At 45.3% G+C, this 23813-nt stretch overlaps 1 protein-coding gene and 1 pseudogene across 1 annotated transcript in view; both read left to right on the forward strand.

The window, feature by feature from the left end:
- The window catches only part of LOC126458480 (uncharacterized), a 141966-nt gene that overhangs the window by 111180 nt on the left and 6973 nt on the right, over nucleotides 1-23813 (forward strand). The window contains exons 3-4 of the mRNA XM_050095573.1: nucleotides 5500-5653; nucleotides 16859-17007. Of these exons, the coding sequence (XP_049951530.1) occupies nucleotides 5500-5653; nucleotides 16859-17007 (303 nt within the window). The remainder of the gene's footprint in view (nucleotides 1-5499; nucleotides 5654-16858; nucleotides 17008-23813) is intronic.
- LOC126459128 (5S ribosomal RNA) lies at nucleotides 14450-14567 on the forward strand (annotated as a pseudogene).

Consider the following 23813-nt stretch of genomic DNA (forward strand, 5'->3'; position numbering starts at 1 on the left):
TTAACGATGAAGAGTCCTCGCCATCTCATTGGTTCTAATTGTGAACTGCTTTTCAGAAAATGAGTGGATGGAGGGAGTCGTCTGTTGTAAATTCGCGTCATGAACCTGCTATAGGCTCTTCTTGACGTATATGTGGCTCTTCCAGAGGCTCTGCCCCTTATTCCTCTCTTACACCCTCTCTGAAATGATATTTACAGTTAACAGTGTGGCTTTTCAAGCGCAGTTGGCGTCTTTATGGCGTCACCAGCTGAAGACATTTCCTTCTTTTATGTGACTTGAAGCATTTGACATTCTATGTAACCCTGTGGTCGTGCTCTAGTGCTCAATACTGCCTGCCTGCCTCGTGAAGCCTTCCCCTGTTATTAACTCGTAAGACCTGGCTGTCATTCCCGTATCTCTTTTTCCAACAAACAGCTCAGTTCATACATACAATACCAGGAACAAAAATGATCTGCACAAGGACTTAAAAGCACTTACTTTAGTTCAAAAAGAGGTCCACTACGCAGGAACACTCATCTTCAATAATTTGCCAGGAAACCTAAAAAATTTAGTTACAAATAAAGATCAATTTAAAAGGAGCCTGAAAGACTTACTAGTGGCCAACTCCTTCTACACCATTGACGAATTTTTTAATAGAAACAAATGATGCATTGCTTGCACTCATACTATTAGTATTGTTATTTCAGCTTTAAAAAAAAAATGACATGTTCCACATCCACGAGGATCTCCTCAGCACGGATCTATGGAACAAAAAACTAATCTAATCTAATCTGGATACAAGACAATTTGCAGCTTGTTAAAACGTTTACAGAAATACCCGTGGTGAAATTTTAATCGGATATTGCAGAGGCGATGTGCCTAGATGTTGAAAGTGTTCGGGATTTTGTGGAATAGGGAGCCAATGGGTGAGTTAATACCTGTTTCTTGACTTTTGTGTCTTGTTGTTTCCTCCCATTCCCATTGACTGTTTGTTATTATGCCTCTGTTTAGTTCACGTTGCCATTCTGAAACTGGGATTGCAGTTCAGGTGGTAGGCCCTGTCATTGCAGGTCCATTGGTTAAGCAGTCGATTGCTCTGTTGCCAGGGATCCCACCGTCCGTTTTCGCCCAAGTGAAGTTAAAGGTATTGGCTCACACTCGCTCGAGCCTTGGTATCCGCAGACGTGACACTGCCTCTATACACCGCGGTGAGAAAAGTCATGGGATACCTCCAAATATCGTGTCGGACCTCTTTTTGACAGGCGTAGTGCAACAACCCGACGTGCCGTAGACACAACAAGTCGTTGGGAGTCCGTTACAGAAATACTGAGCCATTCTGCGTCTATAGTTGTCCATAACTGCGAAAGTTTTGCTGGTGCATGAGTTTGTGCACGAACTGACCTCTCGAATACGTCCCATAAATTTTCGATGGGAGTCATGTCAGTCGATCTGGGTGGCCATATAATCCACTCAAATTGTTCTTCAAACTAATCGCGAAAAATTACGGCCCAGTGACCATTCCATAGTTGTTTGGGAACATAAAGTCCATGACTGGCTGCAGATGGTCTCCAAGTAGCCGAACATAACCATTTCCAGCCAACTATCGGTTCAGTTGGACTACACGACACAGTCCATTCCACGTAAACACACGCCAAACCATTATGGAGCCACCAACAGCTTGCGCAGTGTCTTGCCTTGTTGACAACTTGGACCAATGGCTTCGTAGTGTCTCTGCCACACTCAGACCCTACCGTCAGCTCTTAGCAAGTAAAATCGAGTCTAATCTGTCAACACCAAGGTTTTCCGTTCAAATTCAAAATGGCTCAAATGGCCCTAAGCACTATGGGGCTTAACATCTGAGGTCATCAGTCCCCTAGACTTAGAACTACTTAAACCTAACTAACCTAAGGACATCACACACATCCATGTCCGAGGCAGGATTCCAACCTGCGACCGTAGCAGCAGCGCAGTTCCGGACTGAAGCGCCTAGAACCGCTCGCTCACAGCGGCCGGCGGTTTTCCGTTCATCTAGGGTCCAACCGACACGGTCACGAGCCCAGGACAGGCGCTGCAGGCGATGCCGTGCAGGCGCGTCGAGCGTCTGCTGCCATAGCCCGTTAGCGCCAGATTTCACCGCACGGTCCTAATGCATACGGTTGTCGTACGTCCTACATTGATTTCTGCGGTTATTTCACGCAGTGGTGCTTGTCTGTTAGCACCGACAACTCTACACAAACGCCGCTGCTCTCGGCCGTTAAGTGAAGGTCGTCGGTCAGTGTGGTGTTCGTGCTGAGAGGTAATGTCTGAAATTTGGTATTCTCGGCACATTCTTGGTTCTGTGGATCTCGGAATACTTAATTCCCTAACGATTTCCGAAATGGAATGTCCCATGCGTCTGGCAAGAACTACCATCTACATCCATACTCCGCAAGCCACCTCTGATATTATTCTCATGGTCTCTTCGCGAGATATGCGTAGGAGGGAGCAATATACTGCTTGACACCTCGGTGAAGGTATGTTCTCGAAACTTCAACAAAAGCCCGTACCGAGATACTGAGTGTAACACTTTGGCGATTACTAAATGATCCTGTAACGAAGCGCCCTGCTCTCCGTTGGATCTTCTCTATCTCTTCTATGAACACTATCTGGTACGGATCCCACACTGGTGAGCAGTATTCAAGCAGTGGGCGAACAAGTCTACTGTAACCTACTTCCTTTGTTTTCGGATTGCATTTCCTTAGGATTCTTCCAATGAATCTCAGTCTGGCATCTGCTTTACTGACGATTAATATTATATGGTCATTCCATTTTAAATCACTCCTAATGCCTACTCCCAGACAATTTATGGAATTAACTGCTTCCAGTTGCTGACCTGCTATATTGTAGCTAAATGATAAGGGATCTTTCTTTCTATGTATTCGCAGCACATTACACTTGTCTACATTGAGATTCAATTGCCATTCCCTGCACCATGCGCCAATTCGCTGCAGATCCTCCTGCATTTCAGTACAATTTCCCATTCTTACAACCTCTCGATATACCACAGCATCATCCGCAAAAAGCCTCAGTGAACTTCCGATGTTATCCACAAGGTCCTACGACACTCCCCTGCGGCACACCTGAAATCACTCTTACTTCGGAAGACTTCTCTCCGTTGAGAATGATATGCTGCGCTCTGTTATCTAGGAACTCTTCAATCCAATCACACAATTGGTCTGATAGTCCATATGCTCTTGCTTTGTTCATTAAACGACTGTGGGGAACTGTATCGAACGCCTTGAGGAAGTCAAGAAACACGGCATCTACCTGTGAACCCGTGTCTATGGCCCTCTGAGTCTCGTGGACGAATAGCGTGAGCTGGGTTTCACACGATCGTCTTTTTCGAAACCCATGCTGATTCCTACAGTTATGTTCACGGACGATTCCACGTTCACGTTCAAAGTCTTAATTCCCGTCGTGTGGCTGTAATCACATCGGACAGCTTTTCACATGAATCAGCTGGGTACAAGCGACAGCTCCACCAACGGACTGCCCTTCTATACTTCGTGTATGCTGTGGCCTTCTCCACCAGACATCACGGCGCCTAGAGTATCAGCAACCAAACTGACAGCCTGTAGCCGCGCGTTGCCCGCGTCGCGGGCACACCGAAGCACTACATAACCGACAGGCAATATTGATGAACGGCCACAGCAACAACGACAACAACAACAACACAGCAAAGACACCAGCGGTCACCAGGGGCCACTACCGGCCCACATAAACATAAGGAAGAGGTCGTTGCAGATCCCGGAACTATTTTCACACGTCAAACCACGTGATGGAAAATAGTTCCGAGGTACTCATCCGCCGAAGCGCTATAAAGGCCGGCGCTCGGCCGCAAATCGACCGCATCATCTGCCGACGCCATATTCCTACTCGGCTCCCGCAGGTGTTGGTCCTCGGTACCCCAGTCCCTTGGACTCTTAGTCGTACTGCAAAGTACTTGGGCGTTACCCTGGACCAGCGCCTCACCTGGCGCCCCCACATCGATGACATGCGTCGAAAGACGATAGGGCGACTATGCCAGCTCTACCCCCTCATCAATCCCACATCTTCACTCCCTACACACCTTGCTGTCAGACTGTACACCCCCCTTGTTCGTCCTATCCTTGAATATGTGACGGTGGTGTGGGGCAATGCTGCCCCCACCCACCTCCACCGACTCCAAACTGTTCAGAACCGGGCTCTCCGGCGTGCCCTCCGCCTCCCCTTCGACTTCCCTACCCAAGAACTCCACATCCTGGCCGAGGTGCCTCTCCTTCAATCCCGCATCCTCTCCGCTGCCACTTCCTTTTACCTGCAAACCCGCCACTCTCCCAATCCTTTAACCCTTTCCCTGGGCACCCGTGTCCACCGTCTGGCCACCACTCGATGGCCTGACCTTCTCTTCCGCCCCCCATGACTCCACATTCACTAGCCACCTCATTTCGTATCAATTACTCTTTCTCACATCATCGACCCATCTCCACACCACGTCATGCCATTCAGCCCCCCCCCCCCCCCCCGGACACACCACCCCCCGCATCCCCCAACGTTGGCCTAATCCGGACAGGCCGATCCTCTTTCACTTCTCCATCTGTCACTCTCTGACTTCTTTCTCTTTCCCCCCTCCCACTCCAACGCCTCAAGATTGTCTGCCACCGCCATCACCGACGCCGCCACGAAGAAGAGGCCAGGATAATGGCCTTTCGCTTTCATTTAACTCCTACTGTCCCTGCTCCTCTCCTTTAATCTGTCTTGTAGCTGTAATTGCCGGCTAGCCAATGGGCTGTTCAATTTCCTCACACTCCTACTGTCTCTTCGACTGGCCTGTCAGCTTTCATTTAAATACCACGCCGGCCAGTCAATTGGGCCGTTCGTTTTCCTGTCTCTTCTACTATCCCTCTGACTATTCTTTCAACTTTATTAAAAAAAAAACACAGCACAAAAGTCAAATCAAAAACCATAACCACCATGTCATCTCCACACCACCACACCATGCAAGAAAGAGAAGCGCCCCAGAGGCGCTAAGACTTCACTCCCAGCACAGGGTCCAAACCACTGTCATGTGCGTCTGCGTCTGCACATCTCACCGCCAGCAGACTTGGATAGCTGCCGCCCCGGCAGCCCGGCTTGGATCTTCTCGCTGATCTCTGGATTAGGCTTGGTATATCGGAAAAGTCTCTGGCGAAGACTAGTAGGAAATTATTTCAGTTGCTTTCTATCTTATTCTTGTATCTAGTTGTGATTCGAAGACGGATCACTGTTTTGTGTTGGTGTTATACTTGGAGAATTTCTTTTGGTTAATGGAACAGTCCAATAAATTGTTTTCGGACTTTGATCGTTAGTTTCTTCTGCTTACGCAGCCATATCAGTGCACGCGATAGTAACGCCATCTGTGTTTGCATATTGCTGTCTCATGGCATTGTAAAGTCGCTGTACTCTAGTACTGTTTAGGCAGGAGAGTAGGCGTGACGTAACGAGGTGGCGGCTGTCCGGCAGGTGAGGATCCCTCCGCTGGAGCGGACGTTCTCGCGCTCGCTGGGGGTGGGCACGCTACGCGGCTTCTTCCGCGGCGACGACGGCTGGGTGCGCCGACTCACCACCGTACACCGAGTCGGAGACGTCCGACTGGACCGCGGCCGGCGGCCTCCAGGTGAGCAGCTCATTCTCCTTACCTTCTCCATACACTCACGATTTTATTTATCTACTAGCTGACAAACCGGGCGTTGCTTGGGTGTTCATTTTGCCAATTTTCTACTGGAAACGAAAATAAAAGTAATATACACTCAGGACAATATTATGGAAATGGAAGAGGCCGTAGGTGAAGATGAAATGGGAGATATCATACTGCGTGAAGAGTTTGACAGAGCACTGAAAGACCTGAATCGAAACAAGGCCCCGGGAGTAGACAACATTCCATTAGAACTACTGACGGCCTTGGGAGAGCCACTCCTGACAAAACTCTACCATCTGGTGAGGAAGATGTATGAGACAGGCGAAATACCCTCAGACTTCAAGAAGAACATAATAATTTCAGTCCCAAAGAAAGCAGTTGTTGACAGATGTGAAAATTACCGAACTGTCAGTTTAATAAGTCACGGCTGCAAAATACTAACGCGAATTCTTTACAGACGAATGGAAAAACTGGTAGAAGCTGACCTCGGGGAAGATCAGTTTGGATTCCGTAGAAATGTTGGAACACATGAGGCAATACTGCCCTACGACTTAAGGAAGGCAAACCTACATTTCTAGCATTTGTAGACTTACAGAAAGCTTTTGACAATGTTGACTGGAGTACTCTCTTTCAAATTCTGAAGGTGGCAGGGGTCAAATACAGGGAGCGAAAGGCTATTTACAATTTGTACGGAAACCAGATGGCAGTTATAAGAGTCGAGGGACATGAAAGGGAAGCAGTGGTTGAGAAGGGAGTGAGACAGGGTTGTAGCCTCTCCCCGATGCTATTCAATCTGTATATTGAGCAAGCAGTAAAGGAAACAAACGAAAAGTTCGGAGTAGGTATTAAAATCCATGGAAAAGAAATAAAAACTTTGAGGTTCGCCGATGACATTGTAATTCTGTCAGAGACAGCAAAAGGACTTAGAAGAGCAGTTCAACGGAATGGATAGTCTGTTGAAAGGAGGATATAAGATGAACATCAACAAAAGCAAAACGAGGACAATGGAATGTAGTCGAATTAAGTCGGGTGATGCTGAGGGAATTAATTTAGGAAATGAGACACTTAAAGTAGTAAAGGAATTTTGGCATTTGGGGAGCAAAATAACTAATGATGATCGAAGTAGAGAGGATGTAACATGTAGACTGGCAATGGCAAGGAAAGCGATTCTGAAGAAGAGAAATTTGTTAACATCGAGTATAGATTTAAGTGTCAGGAAACCGTTTCTGAAAGTATTTGTATGGAGTGTAGCCATGTATGGAAGTGAAACATGGACGATAAATAGTTTGGACAAGAACAAACTATTAGCTTTCGAAATGTGGTGCTACAGAAGAATGCTGAAGATTAGATGGGCAGATCACATAACTAATGAGGAGGTATTGAATAAGATTGGGGATAAGAGATGTTTGTGACAAAACTTGACTAGAAGAAGGGATCGGTTGGTAGGACATGTTCTGAGGCATCAAGGGATCACCGATTTAGTATTGGAGGACAGCGTGGAGGGTAAAAATCATAGAGGGAGACCAAGAGATGAATACACAAGCAGATTCAGAAGGCTGTAGGTTGCAGTAGGTACTGGCAGATGAAGAAGCTTGCACAGGATAGAGTAGCATGGAGAGCTGATTCAAACCAGTCTCAGGACAGAAGACCACAACAACAACATACACTCATGCTCATAAATTAAGGATTATGCTGATACATGGTGACACAACGCTCTGGTGGGCGGTTTGCGGGTTTAAATCACCTCGGGGTATGACCATGCAGTGCATTTGACCTGCGGTCGACGCACGGTGGCGTTGGCAGCAGTCCACATACGCAGAAGTGTGTTGGTGCAGCGAGTAAGTGTGCAGACATTTTCAGACGTGCCAATGGTGACTGTGTGTTGAAAATGGCTCAAAGAACACATATTGATGACATTACGAGGGTTAGAGTACTAGGGCGACTGGAGGCTGGTCAAACACAGCAGGTCGTAGCACGGGCCCTCCGTGTGCCACAAAGTGTGATATCACGATTATGGCAACGATTCCAGCAGACAGGAAATGTATCCAGGCGCTACAGTATGGGACGTCCACAGTGTACAACACCACAAGAAGACCGATATCTCACCATCAGTGCCCGCAGACGGCCACGGAGTACTGCAGGTAGCCTTGCGCGGGACCTCAACGCAGCCACTGGAACAGTCTACAGGCGACTGAACAGACATGATTTATTCGCCCAGAGACCTGCAAGGTGCGTTCCTCTGATTCCTGGTCACAGGAGAGCCCGTAAAGCCTGGTGTCAAGTACACAGTACATGGTCAGTGGAACAGTGGTCCCAGGTTATGTTCACGGACAAGTCCAGGTATAGTCTGTACAGTGATTCTCGCCGGGTTTTCATCTGGAGTGAACCAGGAACCAGATACCAACCCCTTAATGTCCTTGAAAGGGACCTGTATCGAGATCGTGGTTTGATGGTGTGGAGTGGGATTATGATTGGTGCACGTACACCTCTGCATGTCTTTAACAGAGGAACTGTAACAGGTCAGGTGTATCGGGACGTCATTTTGCACCAGTATGTCCGCCTTTTCGGAGGTGCAGTTGGTTCTACCTTCCTCGTGATGGATGATAACGCACGGCCCCACCGAACTGCCATCGTGGAGGAGTACCTTGAAACAGAAGATATCAGGCGAATGGAGTCGCTTGCCTGTTCTCCAGACCTAAACTCCATCGAGCACGTCTGGGATGCTCTCGGTCGACGTATCGCTGCACGTCTTCGAACCCCTACGACACTTCAGGAGCTCCGACAGGCGCTGGTGCAAGAAAGGGAGGCTTTACCCCAGCAGCTGCTCGACTACCTGATCCAGAGTATGCCAACCCGTTGTGCGGCCTGTGTACGTGTGCATGGTGATCATATCCCATATTGATGTCGGGGTACATGCGCAGTAAACAGTGGCGTTTTGTAACACATGTGTTTCGGGACGGTTTTCTCAACTTATCACCAACACCGTGGACTTACAGATCTGGGTCGTGTGTGTTCCCTATGTGCCTACGCTATTAGTGCCAGTTTTGTGTAGTGCCACGTTGTGTGGCACCACAATCTGCAATTATACTTAGTTTATGAGCATGAGTGTAGTAATCATTACAATCTGCATGGTATTAATTGTCCACTCTAGGATGTGTCACGGCACGGAGGCCCATGGCTGCAGATGTTGCGATAAAAGTTGAATGGTCTCCGTCAGTGCTGACAGCTTTTACAGCGTAGCCAATCTAGGCAACTACAATTTGCAAACAACAGTATGCAGTGTAGCCGCGCGGGATTGGCCGAGCGGTCTAGGGCGCTGCAGTCATGGACTGTGTGGCTGGTCCCGGCGGAGGTTCGAGTCCTCACTCGGGCATGGGTGCGTGTGTTTGTCCTTAGGATAATTTAGATTACGTAGTGTGTAAGCTTAGGGACTGATGACCTTAGCGATTAAGTCCCATAAGATTTCACACACAGTATGCAGTGTATTTAGGGTAATTTCCATTTATTGTTCCTTCTCAGTTGCACATTTTTAATTAGATTACGTGTTTCGATCACTCATGATTATCTTCAGATCTAAGTAGCAGCGTCAGCAACCCGTCTCGTCTACTCAGAACCACATTTCAGAGTACTTTGATTCTGAGTAGACAAGACGGGTTGCTGACGCTGCTACTTAGATCTGAAGATAATTCAGAGTGATCGAAACAGGCAATCTAACTAAAAATGTGCAGCTGAGCGGGAAGAATAAATGAGAATTATCTTAAATATCTATACAGCTGCTGGATCTCTCAAGACGATTATGTCGACTATAGCGAACGTGCACTGTGTTCAGCGCAACTGCGCAATCGTAAACGAAAGCAGACATAACAAACGGAATTAGAGTTCACTGTAATGGTATTGCCTATGTAACTAAATTTGAAATGGCTCGGATTTGTTGATACATTCGATGAAGATACTCTTTGCACACACGATTTAAAGCTAAAGTTGGTACATACCAGAAACAAAGGCACGTCGGTTCGACGTCATACGTCTTCTACCAACTTCTACTGAAACAGTTATTCCCATCCACGCACCGTAACTCATAAAACAGTGAACAACTGAAAAGGTGGGAGGAAGAAAGTGCTAATCCACAGAAGCGTACATTTTAGTATTCATGTTGTATGTCTGGTTAAACTCAAAGGCAAGAACATATAAATACAATAAGACAAAACAATTTATTGTGTGCTCATAATGAAAGAACCAGTTTCAAAACGCTGCAGAAAGGGAACCACTGCCCAAAATGCCGTGAAATTCGAGCAGCATATTATTGAAGCAGGGAGAAACATCATGGAACAACCAAAAATTTAATGAAAATTGTACCAATAGATTGGGCTGTATGCATCTTAACGTGTATGTCGTCGGCTTAAAATGACAATGAACCGCAAAACGACGGCTAAGGTTTGAGTTGCACGCTACACTACACATCGGAGAGGAAAAGTCTATTTTTAATTGCCCTGAGGCCAAAAACCGCATTAAATGCAAAATGACATCGGTTTCTAGTTGTCATGAGACTGGCGCAAGACATGTTCAATGTGCTGCCCACCATTTATTTCCACAAGTTGAAATCGAGAAGCAGAATGTTCGACAACAGAACGGAGTGTTTCGGGCGTCACGTTCAGAATGCGTTGCGCAGTGAATGCCTTCAGCTCAGCTACGTTCATAATGAAGCACTGAACACAACATATTCCAGATAACCCTACAGCCAGAAATTCAAAATGGTTCAAATGGCTCCGAGCACTATGGGACTTAACTTCTCAGGTCATCAGTCCCCTAGAACTTAGAACTACTTAAACCTAACTAACCTAAGGACATCACACACATCCATGCCCGAGGCAGGATTCGAACCTGCGACCGTAGCGGTCGCGCGTTTCCAGACTGTAGCGCCTAAAAACGCTCGGTCACTCCGGCCGGCCAGCCAGAAATCACATGGACTAAGATCAGGTGATCTGGGCGGCCAGGCTGTAGGCAAATGAAAAATGCTGAAGGTTCGTAACGACGTTGGTGCGAAAAACACTCTCATAGCGTTTACAGTTGACGGTACAGGTAACAGCACCCGCACAATTCGTCTCCTAGAAACATCACGGCCCTTCGATACACGATGCCGTCAACCCGCACAGCAAGGTCACCTTTGCAGAATAAACTGGTACTGGTTGATGTGCGTGCGGATTTCCCGTTGCCCATGTTCTGCAGTTCTGCGTACGGACATGTCATTGGGGATGGAAATGTGCTTCGTCTGTCCACAGAATGCCCATGGCCATTCTTTGTCCACTTCCGTGCAGGCAAGGAAGCAACTCCTGAACATGGGTGGTTTTGTATGAATAGCAATGCTAAACGCTTCGTAGCATTTTATACAATGTGCTCGCAAGCGTGCCAAACGTTCGGAAAATTCCCCGTGCGCTGTATGTTTGCACACCACCGCTCCACCCCTCTTGCAATTCTGTGGCCATACCTTCGATAGACGTCGGGTCAACTGATTTCCTCCTTCTGTCACACTGCACTTCAAAAGAATCTCTCTTTTCGAATTTTGCAATCATTTGCTCCATATCCTTAGCAAACAGACTTTTTTCATACCCTTGAGTGTCCAGAACTTCTGCAGGGCTCCTGCCGCACAGTCACCATTCTTGTAAAAGAGCTTTACCAGCAGCGCGCTATCCTCCACGTAGATAGTCATGGTAGGACTCTCGGACGCAAACTGAGGAACAGCCGTGTGCCAAGCGCGACTTGTTGGTGTGCATATTCAGACGCTTACAGCGCCAACTATTAGTCAAATTTTCGTTTGTTTTATTCCATGACGTTTCTCATTGCGTCAATAATACGCTGTTCAAATTTGATGTCATTCTGAGCGGTGGTTCTCTTTCTACAACGTTTTGAAACTGAAACTTTAATTATGGACACACTGTATATACAAGGTACTCGGAAGTTCCCGTAGCAAATTTCTAGGACCTGTGGTGGGGAGTGGATAAATAACATTTTGAATTGGAACCCATATCCGGAAACGTCATCCAACGCTACAAAGTCATAGGCTCCGGGGCCTGTAAATGTATGTACACTACTGGCCATTAAAATTGCTACACCATGAAGATGACGTGCTGCAGACGCGAAATTTAATCGACAGGAAGAAGATGCTGTGATATGCAAATGGTTAGCTTTTCAGAGCATCCACACAAGGTTGGCGCCGGTGACGGCACCTACAACGTGCTGACATGAGGAAAGTTTCCAACCGATTTCACATACACAAACAGCAGCTGACCGACGTTGCCTGGTGAAACGTTGTTGTGATGCCTCGTGTAGGGAGGAGAAATGTGTACCATCACGTTTCCGACTTTGATAAAGGTCGGATTGTAGCCTATCGCGATTGCGGTTTATCGTATCGCGACATTGCTGCTCGTGTTGATCGAGATCCAATGACTGGTAGCAGAATATGGAATCGGTGGGTTCAGGAGGGTAATACGGAAAGCCGTGCTGGATCCCAACGGCCTCGTCCTATCCGCATGGCTGTAACGGATCGTGTAGCCACGTCTCGATCTTTGAGTCAACAGATGGGGAAGTTTGCAAAACAACAACTATCCGCACGAAAACTTCGACGACGTTTGCAGCAGCATGGACTATCAGCTCAGAGACCGTGGCTGCGGTTACCCTTGACGCTGCATCACAGACAGGAGCGCCTGCGATGGTGTACTCAACGACGAACCTAAGTGCACGAATGGCAAAACGTCATTTTTTGGATGAATACAGGTTCTGTTTACAGCATCATGATAGTCGCATCCGTGCTTGGCGACATCGCGGTGAACGCTCATTGGAAGCGTGTATTCGTCATCGCCATACTGGGGTATCACCCAGCGTGATGGTATATGGGGTGTCATTGGTTACACGTCTAGGTCACGTCTTGTTCGCATTGATGGCACTTTGAGCAGTGGACGTTACATTTCAGATGTGTTACGACCCGTGGCTCTACCCTTCATTCGATCCCTGCGAAACCCTACTTTCAGCAGGATAATGCACGACCGCCTGTTGCAGGTCTTGTATGGGCCTTTCTGGATACAGAAAATGTTCGACTGCTGCCCTGGCGAGCATATTCTCCAAATTTCTCGCCAATTGAAAACGTCTGGTCAATGGTGGCCGAGCAACTGGCTCGTCATAATATGCCAGTCACTACTCTTGATGAACTGTGGCATCGTTTTGAAACTGCATGGGCAGCAGTACCTGTACACGCCATCCAAGCTTTATTTGACCCAATGCCCAGGCGATCAAGGCCGTTATTACCGCCAGAGGTGGTTGTTCTGGGTACTGATTTCTCAGCATCTATGCACCCAAATTGCGTGAAAATGTAATCACATGTCAGTTCTAGTATAATATACTTGTCCAATGAATACCCGTTTATCATCTGCATTTCTTCTTGGTGTAGAAATTTTAATGGTCGGTAGTGTATGTACGGGGTGATTCGACGACGAGGTCACAGACTTTCAGGGACGATGTAAAAGAATAAATGTTTCAATTTAAGGTACGGGTCCCTGTACCGGAAATGAACGAGTCGAAAGTCATAAGCGAAAACAGTTCTGATACCTCTGATAGTGGAACATTTGTACCAGTACTGTTGTTGCTAAAACCGTAGGTTACTTGTCTTTCAGAGGTGGTAGTATGGACCAAAACAAGAAAAAAGGTCTAGTAGGCATAGGCTCTAACTATGAGCAATTATTTAATAAATGAGATGTTTTTCACTTTAGCGAAGATGAACAAGCTATCATAGCTCTTCAGGTATGTATTTTAGAGCACACGTTTACTGGATACTTTTTCTTGTTTTGGGCCATTCTACCTCCCCTGAAAGTTGCATTCCACACTTTTAGTAACAACAGTACCGCTGCATGTATTCAGCTGTTAGAGGTATCAAAATGACTTTTCGCTTATGACTTACGCCTCGTTCGTTTCCGAACCAGGGACCCTTGCCTCAGATTGATACAGTCGTCCTTCACCACCATCGTTAGAAGTTTGTAACATCATCACGGAATGACCCTGTTCGCAGGATGAACATTTATAAAATCGAACTGACTGGAAACGGAGGAAAAACGATCTTACGGAAATTTGTCCAGAAATGGACGGTGTGGGCGCAATGACAACAAATCGTCCCAGAACACAGTACAGAGCTGCATTGCATCCAATTCGCAACAGAAGTTCAAAGTGGCCTCCATGGGACGCAATGGACGCGTTCAATGGTCGCATCGTGGAATGCCGCACTTCGGCTTACACAATGTTGGCGGGCCACTTGCCTGGAGTTCGTACTACGGTTCGTCTCGATACCCTGTAGAACGCGGTCCTCCAAACCTGGTGTACGCACAGTCCGCCGTCTCCCTGCACGTTCGTCTGTCTGGAAGGCTCCGTGATCACACAGATGCCCAAAAAGGGCTTGAAATGCTGTGTGATGTGGTTTGTGTCTGTGAGGATACTTGTTTTGGTATAGCCGCGCTCTTCGTTGACCGTTTCCGTCTGCTTGACCGACCATCTCGGCTTGTTCTCGACATGAATACCTGACCCTTCTGCTGCTTACAGTACGCTGCATCAATCACACAGCCTGCAACACACGAGGAACACAGAACACGTGGTCAGAGGAGCGTTCATTCGTCAGCGCCACCTACGGTGGCGACGGTGCGTTTCCGGAGACATGTTCATAGGACCCTCCATTACCAGTCGCGAATCCGCCGCTGCAGTTTGTTGGTTTTATTTATGTTCACCCTGTATACGTTCGGCCACGGCACTGCCGCAGTGGATACATCGGTTCCCGTCAGATCACCGCAGTTAAGCGCTGTCGGGCGTGGCCGGCACTTGGATGGGTGACCATCCGGGCCGCCATGCGCTGTTGCCATTTTTCTGGGTGCACTCGGCCTCGTCATGCCAATTGAGGAGCTACTCGACCGAATAGTAGCGGCTCCGGTCAAAGAAAACCATCATAACGACCGGAAGAGCGGTGTGCTGACCACACGCCCATCCGATACGCATCCTCCGCTGAGGATGACACGCCTGTCGGACGGTCCCGATGGGCCACTTGTGGCCTGAAGACGGAGTGCTGTATACGTACGTTTACAGGCGCCGGCACCCATAACTTTGACGATCTGTAACGTTCTTGGATGATGTTCCCGCACATGGGTTCTTATGTAAAACTTGAGTCTACTAAGTGCCCTCTACAACCTCTAGAAGTGTGTTACATGAAACTTCCATTTAATTTTCACATCTAAAACGTTTTAAATTCACTATAATAAACCACCTTTCTGTTTCTTCTTTTTCCGTCTCATTTAATTTTTATTTTCAACTGGATGAAGAGTGGGTTGGCTGTACCACTGATACCCCACCCGGAGCCCATATGGGACGCGGGGGAATGGGAAAAAAACGGAAGGAAGGAGGGCGAGGTCTGAGTTAAGTGACGTCAGAATATTATAATACCGCAGCTGGGTTTTGAAGGTGTGTGATCCAACCTGTGTACAATTTGCGAATCCGTCAGATTATAGACTACTGGCCATTGAAATTGCTACACCAAGAAGAAATGCAGATGATAAACGGGTATTCATTGGACAAATATATTATACTAGAACTGACATGTGATTAAATTTTCACGCAATTTGGGTGCATAGATCCTGAGAAGTCAGAACCCAGAACAACCACCTCTGGGCGTAATAACGACCTTGATACGCCTGGGCATTGAGTCAAACAGAGCTTGGATGGCTTGTACAGGTACAGCTGCCCATGCAGCTTCAAAGCGATAAAACAGTTCATCAAGAGTAGTGACTGGCGTATTGTGACGAGCTAGTTGCTCGGCCACCATTGACCAGACATTTTCAATTGGTGAGAGATCTGGAGAATATGCTGGCCAGGGCAGCAGTCGAACATTTCCTGTATCCAGAAAGGCCCGTATAGGACCCGCAACATGCGGTCTTGCATTATCTTGCTGAAATGTAGGGTTTCGCAGGGATAGAATGAAGGGTGGAGTCATGGGTCGTAACACGTCTGAAATGTAACGTCCACTGTTCAAAGTGCCGTCAATGCGAACAAGAGGTGACCGAGACGTATAACCAATGGCACGCCATACCATCTCGTCGGGTGATACGCCAGTATGGCGATGACGAATACACACTTCCAATGTGCGTTCACCGCGACGTCACCAAACACGGATGTGATTATCATGACGCTGTAAACAGAACCTGTATTCATCCAAAAAAATGACGTTTTGCCATTCGTGCACCCAGGTTCGTCGTCGAGTACACCATCGCAGGCGCTCGTGTCTGTGATGCAGCGTCAAGGGTAACAGCAGTCACGGCCTCCGAGCTGATAGTCCATGCTGCTGCAAACGTCGTCGAACTGTTCGTGCAGATGGTTGTTGTTTTGCAAACGTCCCCACTTGTTGACTCAGGGATCGCGACGTGGCTGCACGATCCGTTACAGCCATGCGGATAAGATGCCTGTCATCTCGACTGCTAGTGATACGAGGCCGTTGGGATCCAGCCGGGCGTTCCGTATTACCTTCCTGAACCCACCGATTCCATATTCTGCAAACAGTCATTGGATCTCGACCAACGCGAGCAGCAATGTCGCGATACGATAAACCGCATTCGCGATAGGCTACAATCCGACCTTTATCAAAGTCGGAAACGTGATGGTACGCATTTCTACTCCTTACACGAGACATCACAACAGCGTTTCACCAGGCAACGCCGGTCTACTGCTGTTTGTGTATGAGAAATCGGTTGGAAACTTCCCTCATGTCAGCACGTTGTAGGTGTCGCCACCGGCGCCAACCTTGTGTGAATGCTCTGAAAAGCTAATCTATTGCATATCACAGCATCTTCTTCCTGTCGGTTAAATGTCGCGTCTGTAGCACGTCATCTTCGTGGTGTAGCAATTTTAATGGCCAGTAGTGTACAAACTCAGGTGGCACATGGAAACAAAGGAATTATTAAGGAGAGGATATGCTAGCAGGAGTGGAGCAGTGGGGGCGGGTCGTGAGTCTTGCCTGGCAAGTTCGTTCAGTGAGAGCTTTGCCCCGAAGGTAAGGTTGCGGGTTCGATTCCCGATCCAGCACGCAGCATTAAACTGCCAGGTTTCAGAACACGTTGCGTGTGTTGTTCAGTGGGTGGTGATGAGGGATTTGGTTGTTCTGGACAGACGGCGAGCCGTGGGACCTGCGCTCGGTGTCTGTGGCGACCAGCCTGGGCCTGGAGGAGCTGACTGTCGGCTTCGAGAGGTACGTGGCCGACGTGCGCGCCCTGCCCACAGTGTCGGGACGCCTGCTCGCCGACATCGACGAGAACTCCGTGAGTACCCGCTCCCTATCTACACACTTCACTTTCACTCCGGCTCACAGCCTCTCTAGTGCACGCCACACCGGCGGCTTACTTGTGAACTCTATTTGTACATTCACTCATCAAACAGTACAAACCTTACATAACAATATATCGCCAGCTGGTATCTTCTGTGACCTCTCCATGGTCTTCGACTGTGTAGATCATGATACTCTTCTCAAAGGGAAACTCAACATAGTACCCCACTTAGATTTAGTGGTAAAATGGCCCAGTGCATAGCTCGCCAAAAACTGAACACAGATCAAGCATGAAAACAGGAAAAAGGTGTACTCAAGTGTGAAAAAAGAACCAAAATAGAAACAGTGATAGGTCCAAGCACACGATCCGCAACAACGAGCGATTCGGAAGAATCACGGGGTTGTGATTCTGTGGTCACAGTGTTGGATGCCAAAGCTGCAGATCCGTGTTCAAATCTCCCTCGTGCCCCATTTCTTTTTTTTTTTTTCACGAAATTATAAACTTTCCGTCCGATCACTGACGTGTCTGTTCTCCTTCAGTTCTAGGCTCTACAGTCTGGAACCGCGCGACCGCTACGGTCGCAGGTTCGAATACTGCCTCATGCATGGATGTGTGTGGTGTCCTTACGTTAGTTAGGTTTAAGTAGTTCTAAGTTCTAGGGGACTGATGATCTCAGAAGTTAAGTCCCATAGTGCTCAGAGCCATTTGAACCATTTTCTCCTTCAGTAGTCTTGGCAATTGTCATACTGTACCCTGGTTGCAGAACATGAAACGTGTGGTGAGAATATGGTACCGTCGCAAGTAAATGTGATGAACAGGGAGAGCAAGCGAGATGCCACATAGACCTCTCACAGAAACGAAAGCAACAAATAAACGGGTGTGAACTACGTTACAACAAAGGAATTCAAGAGTCAAAACCTCCAAACCGGAACGCAAGAGTCATAACATGTGGTACTTGTCTAGAACAACTAGGAGGCACGTACGTCTCGAGCTCCCTTCCTTACAGCTCGTTGTTGCAAATGGACATTACACCATGATACAGACACGAACTTGAATACGGCGAACAGACACGTCAATCATTGGAGGGACAGTTCATAATTGTGTGAAAAAATGGGGCACAATGGAGATTTGAAAACGGATCTCCCCCTTCGCAGTCCAACACTGTGACCACATAACAAAGATGACGCTATTCAAATCCGCTCGATGTTGCACAACTTGAGCTTGGGCCGTTGACTGTCTCCATTTTGTTTCTATTTTCACAGTTCAGTACACCGTCTTCCTGTTTTCATGCTTGATCTGTGTTCAGTTTTTGACAGGCTATCCACTGAGACATCGTACCACTAAATTTGAAGGGATGCGACGGGGCGTTTCTCTTGTTATAAAACCTTAAGTTTTATAGAATTGATGGTTTTACACACACCTGGTTTGAATCATACTTGACAAAGAAGGTTGTGTGAATAATTCAGACAATGTTGGAAAGGTGGAAAATTTTAATTATTGAGGCAAAAAAATCACAAAGGGGGTCCCACGGGGTTCAACTGTGGGTCCACTTCTATACCTTATATGTGTCAACGATCTTCCACTTACCATCCAACAAGCAAAACAGATACTTTTTGCAGATGATACTAGTGTTATAATAAATCACACTAGACAGAAAGAATTATTAAGTCAATCTCTGAAAATAGTCACTTCCTAAAATTTGAAAAAAACCATATTACCTCCACTTCTGTACAGCAAATAGAGTCATACCAACAATTGATGTAGCACGTTAGCAGGAGTCAGTAAATAGGGTAGAATGTCCAAACTTTTGGGTGTAGATATTGATGAAAACTTGAACTGGAAGAAGCATATTACTGAGCTTCTCAAACAATTAAGTCATTCCTAGTCTTCGAAACAAATGTATCACCTTCCTGACATATTTTGCATATTTCCACTCAGTAATGTAGTATGGAATAATTTTCTGGGGTAACTCATCACTTACAAAGAAAGTACTGATTGCACAAAAGAGAGCAGTAAGAATAACATTTGATATTCACCCACAGACATCATGTAGGTACCTCCTCAAGGACTAGGCATTTTGACTATGCCATCACAATACACATTTTCGCTAAAGAAATTCGTCATTGATAATGCATCACAAATGAGAAGAAAATATTACCCATTGTTAAAGCTGTCAGCTGTCAGTGGTGAGACTTGAGTTCAATACGTAGCAATAAAAAATTTTCATCATTTGCCAAGTCACTTAAAATGTCTGACACTTAGCGAAGCAAGTTTTAATCTAATTTAAAATCATTTCTGCTGGACAACCTTTATTCCATTGACGAATTTCTACTTAAAAATGGTAGCCAGTAAAAAGAACAAAAAGAGAATTCTTGTTTTCAAGTGTTGTTGTATGAGTAGAAATAAAATGATAATGCATTCGTTAATGTTAACTGTAATCATTTATACATATTCTGTAAACTGGCTCGTTCCACATCATTTCGATAAAATAATCGTTTAAATGATCTATGGAACATGTATTTAGGTAACTAATTAACTTACTGAGATTAATTGTTTTGTTTGTTGAGATCATTGCGAGAGCCATGACAAAACAACTCCACTTGCTATGCAAGGTACGAGAGGATACCCAAAAGAAAATTGGAATAACATTGCTGTGGGCGTAGCTTGTGTAGTACGCATTTTTGCCGCTAGGTGTGTACAGTGCAACTCATTGCCAGCTCAGTGCTGTCTGTGTTGTCGTCCTGGCTTGTGTGCTCATCTGCAGTGATTGTTTTTGTTAGTGCTGTTTTGTTCTTGTTTCAATTTTTATGATGGCAAATATAAGTGAAGAACATCCAGCTGTGAAATTTTGAGACAAGTGATCAACTGTCAGAAGTTTTAAGAAGATTATGCAACAGTCTTCGTCAAAAAAGATCCGATTGGTGGCAAACAGGAGACTGATTCTTCTATCAAGACAATGCATTCCCACACAAAGCCATGTCTGTTAGACAGTTTTTGGCTAAAAATGGCACAGTTCCGCCGCCCCACGCACCTTACTCGCCTGACCTGGCTCCGTGCGACTTTTTCTTGTTTGCACCATTGAAAGAGGCATGAACAGACACTGATTTGACAACACTGAGGAAGTTAAGAAAAAAACGAAGGAGGAGCTGTCACCCATTTCTAAAGATGGCTGCAAAATATGATTCAAACAGTGGAAGCACCAATGGGACAAATGTATCGAGTGTAATGGAGAGTATTTTGAAGGGCATAAGTTTGCTTTGTAAACAATTTGAAAATATATAGCTTTTAAAAAATAATTCCGTTTCTTTGGGCACCCCCTATTATATCAGGCAGGCGAAATGCCCACAGATTTGAAGAAGAACGTAAAAATTCCATTTCGGAAAAGGCAAGTGCTGACAGGTGTGACTATTACTGAAATCAATTTAATAAGTCATGGTTGCAAAATACTGACACAGATTATTTACAGAAGAATGGAAAAACTGGTAGCAGTTCTGGAGAAATGAGGGCAGTTGCGAGGCAAGACTGGCCCTGAGACATATCTTAGAAGTTATTCTGAAGAAAGGCAGATGTACACTTTTACCATTTGTAGATTTAGAGTTTGACAATTCGGAGTAGGTATTAAAATCCATGAAGAAGAAATAAAAACTTTGAGGTTTGCCGATGACATTGTGATTCTGTCAGAGACAGCAGAGGACTTGGAAGGGCAGTTGAACGGAATGGAGAGTGTCTTGAAAGGAGGGTATAAGATGAACATCAACAAAAGCAAAGCGAGGATAATGGAATGTAGTCGAATTAAATCGTGTAATGCTGAGGGAATTAGATTAGGAAATGAGACACTTAAAGTAGTAAAGCAGTTTTGCTATTTGGGGAGCAAAATAACTCATGATGGTTGAAGTAGAGAGGATATAAAATGTAGACTGGCAATGGCAAGGAATGCGTTTCTGAAGAAGAGAAATATGTTAACATCGAGTATAGATTTAAGTGTCAGGAAGTCGTTTCTGAAAGTATTTGTATGGAGTGTAGCCATGTATGAAAGTGAAACATGGACGATAAATAGTTTAGACAAGAAGAGAATAGAAGCTTTCGAAATGTGGTGCTACAGAAGAATGCTGAAGATTAGATGGGTAGCTCACATAACTGATGAGGAGGTATTGAATAGAATTGGGGAGGAGTTTGTGGCACGACTTGACTAGAAGAAGGGATCGGTTGGTAGGACATGTTCTGAGGCATCAAGGGATCACCAATTTGGTACTGAAGGGCAGCGTGGAGGGTAAAAATCATAGAGGGAGACCAAGAGATGAATACACTAAGTAGATTCAGAAGGATGTAGGCTGCAGTAGGTACTGGGAGATGAAGAAGCTTGCACAGGATAGAGTAGCATGGAGAGCTGCATCAAACCAGTCTCAGGACTGAAGACCACAACAACAACAGTGTACTTGTCAAACGTTTCGGACGCCACAGACAACTGAACAATGGAAAGTAATTAACTTAGCGAAGCGAAGTATCGCGTTTACTTTATGCCCACGTTCTGAAAATATTGTAATCTAGCCATTATTTATATTTTAAAATTTTGAAAAAAAAATTTTTTTTAGTGATTTCTTATACCAGACTCCGTAATTGTTTTCAATTTTTCGGTAAAACGTAACCCAAAAATTTAAAGTGTAGCAGTAAATGTTACTTTTCGCAAGAAATGTCAAATTTTATGTTTTCATGTTCTGTATGTTGAGAATAAAACTCAACGGCAATTGACGAACTCCTTTTTTTTTTTTTTTTTAATACATCAGAACCCAATTAAAAAGGACGTCCTTAATAAGGTTTTTTTTCTAATTTCCTTGTGGTGAGCATGAATTACCCCAACCCCCGCTTAGAAGGCCTTATGGAAAATACGTTGGTATTGCTAGGGTTAATGACCACGAAAAGATTCATGGTGAGCATTATCGTGTGTTCTTCCTAAAGCGAGCCTGAGCGCAGCCTTGCTTTTTTGCAGTCCTCTGCCCCGCGCAGCGGCAGCTACCTAGTGGCGTAGCCTTCTGGCTGCTGCGTGCAGGCCGCAAGCCTGTGATCACGTGCCACACGAGCGCTCTCCGATCTGCTAATTACTGTCACCCTGCCGGAACAAACTGCCCCCAGAAATTACACGTTTCGCTCTCGGTGCTGTCCTTGCAGGGAATTCATCGTTCTATTCCTGGGAAGCGTTGACTTCTGTCAAGGTCACATTAGGACACCACATGTTTTGAGTTATTACAGGTAAAGTCTGTCTTTACCCGGATGGAACATTCCAGTTTCTAAATAAATGTCACATATCGAGTGTGTGAATTCGATATTTCCAAAACCGGCTAGAGGATCCCAGCATATCAAAAACTGTTAGGGTAGATGTTCTTCCATGACAGACTGAACCTGGTGGGTATAATAAGTATACAAATACATAGTAATTTTAAAAAACTGATGATGGGATTAATGTGAGGTGTGAGATTTAATGGCGGAGCTCTCTTTCTAACATCAGTCACACGCAAATGATACTTGAATGATCTGAGATCGATGAAACAGTTTTGAATGATAGTCTGTGCTTGTGTGTGAATTTCTGTGCAATGGAGGCGGCACAATAGCTAAAGATAATTACAAAGCGATTGCAGTGCACGAGAAGCAGAATAAGACGCATGCACACTTCACGTACAATACTACTGTAAACTCCCAAACCACTTAAAAATGAGAATAAATTCCTGAAACGCGTCGTGCTAAGCATGAGGAAACCAAACTGGTGCAGTACATTAGTATTTAAATCCTTATTGGTACAGTTGGAGTAGTTCAAAAAAATATTGTTTGTGATGGGTAAAACAAAGTATCTAATCTTAATCTAATCATCCACAAGCAGTTGAGGGAAGTGATGGAAGATTGCTCTCCCATGCAACTTTACGAAGTGATGTACAGTGATTCCTTCATATTGAGAGACGTGAATTCATAGACTTCTAGCTGTGAGTGCTTCACTTCTAAACGGATTTTTCTTCTTTTCCAATTTAAAACTGACCAGCTAGTTAGTTACATTTACATGACTAGATCATGTTCACAATAAAATGTATGAATTATTTTTGTATATGCAGCATACTGTTTATTGGGGCATATGGAACTGACACACAGTATTTTCCTCTTCTGAAGAACTTCTCAACGACATAGAAAACAGTCAAAGTGTGACTATTATTATTTTACAACATACGTCTACAGTAAATTTATCACGTTTTCTTTTTCTGGATATTTTATCATAACGCATTTTTAGCTGTGGCCTAAACATCTTTCTGATCCAAGAATAGACTGACATTTTCAAACTGGACAAGTTTGTTGCAAAAATTCGTAACGCTAAAAACGTGATATTTTTGTGGCTTATCAAGAGACATACGCTGACCGGTGTGAAAAATGTATCATTTCAACGTCTGAAGTAAAATATATTTTCAATACTATGTTTTAATTTTGGTCATTTTTATGACACTAATCTGCTATTTTATGATAAAATATTGTGGCACCAATACATTTACATGTCTAACAATGAAAAAAAGGCTAATATAAACAAATTAAGCCAGAGGTGTGGAAGTAACACGAATGTATTCACACTTCAAGCAAATTTTGAGGAAGCTCATGAAGATAATCTGATCTGTTTCGATTTTCTTCACTTCACACTTCATGGACCTCTCTTCACGTCTTCAAATGATTTATTACCTCTCCTTGCAGCAATCACAGCATCCAGACTATCAAGTATGCTCCTGATTAATGATGCGATGATCTCTTAAGGCAACTTTCTCATTTTTTTC

The sequence above is a fragment of the Schistocerca serialis genome, chromosome 2, assembly GCF_023864345.2.
Source record: "Schistocerca serialis cubense isolate TAMUIC-IGC-003099 chromosome 2, iqSchSeri2.2, whole genome shotgun sequence".
In the NCBI taxonomy this organism is placed as follows: domain Eukaryota; kingdom Metazoa; phylum Arthropoda; class Insecta; order Orthoptera; family Acrididae; genus Schistocerca; species Schistocerca serialis.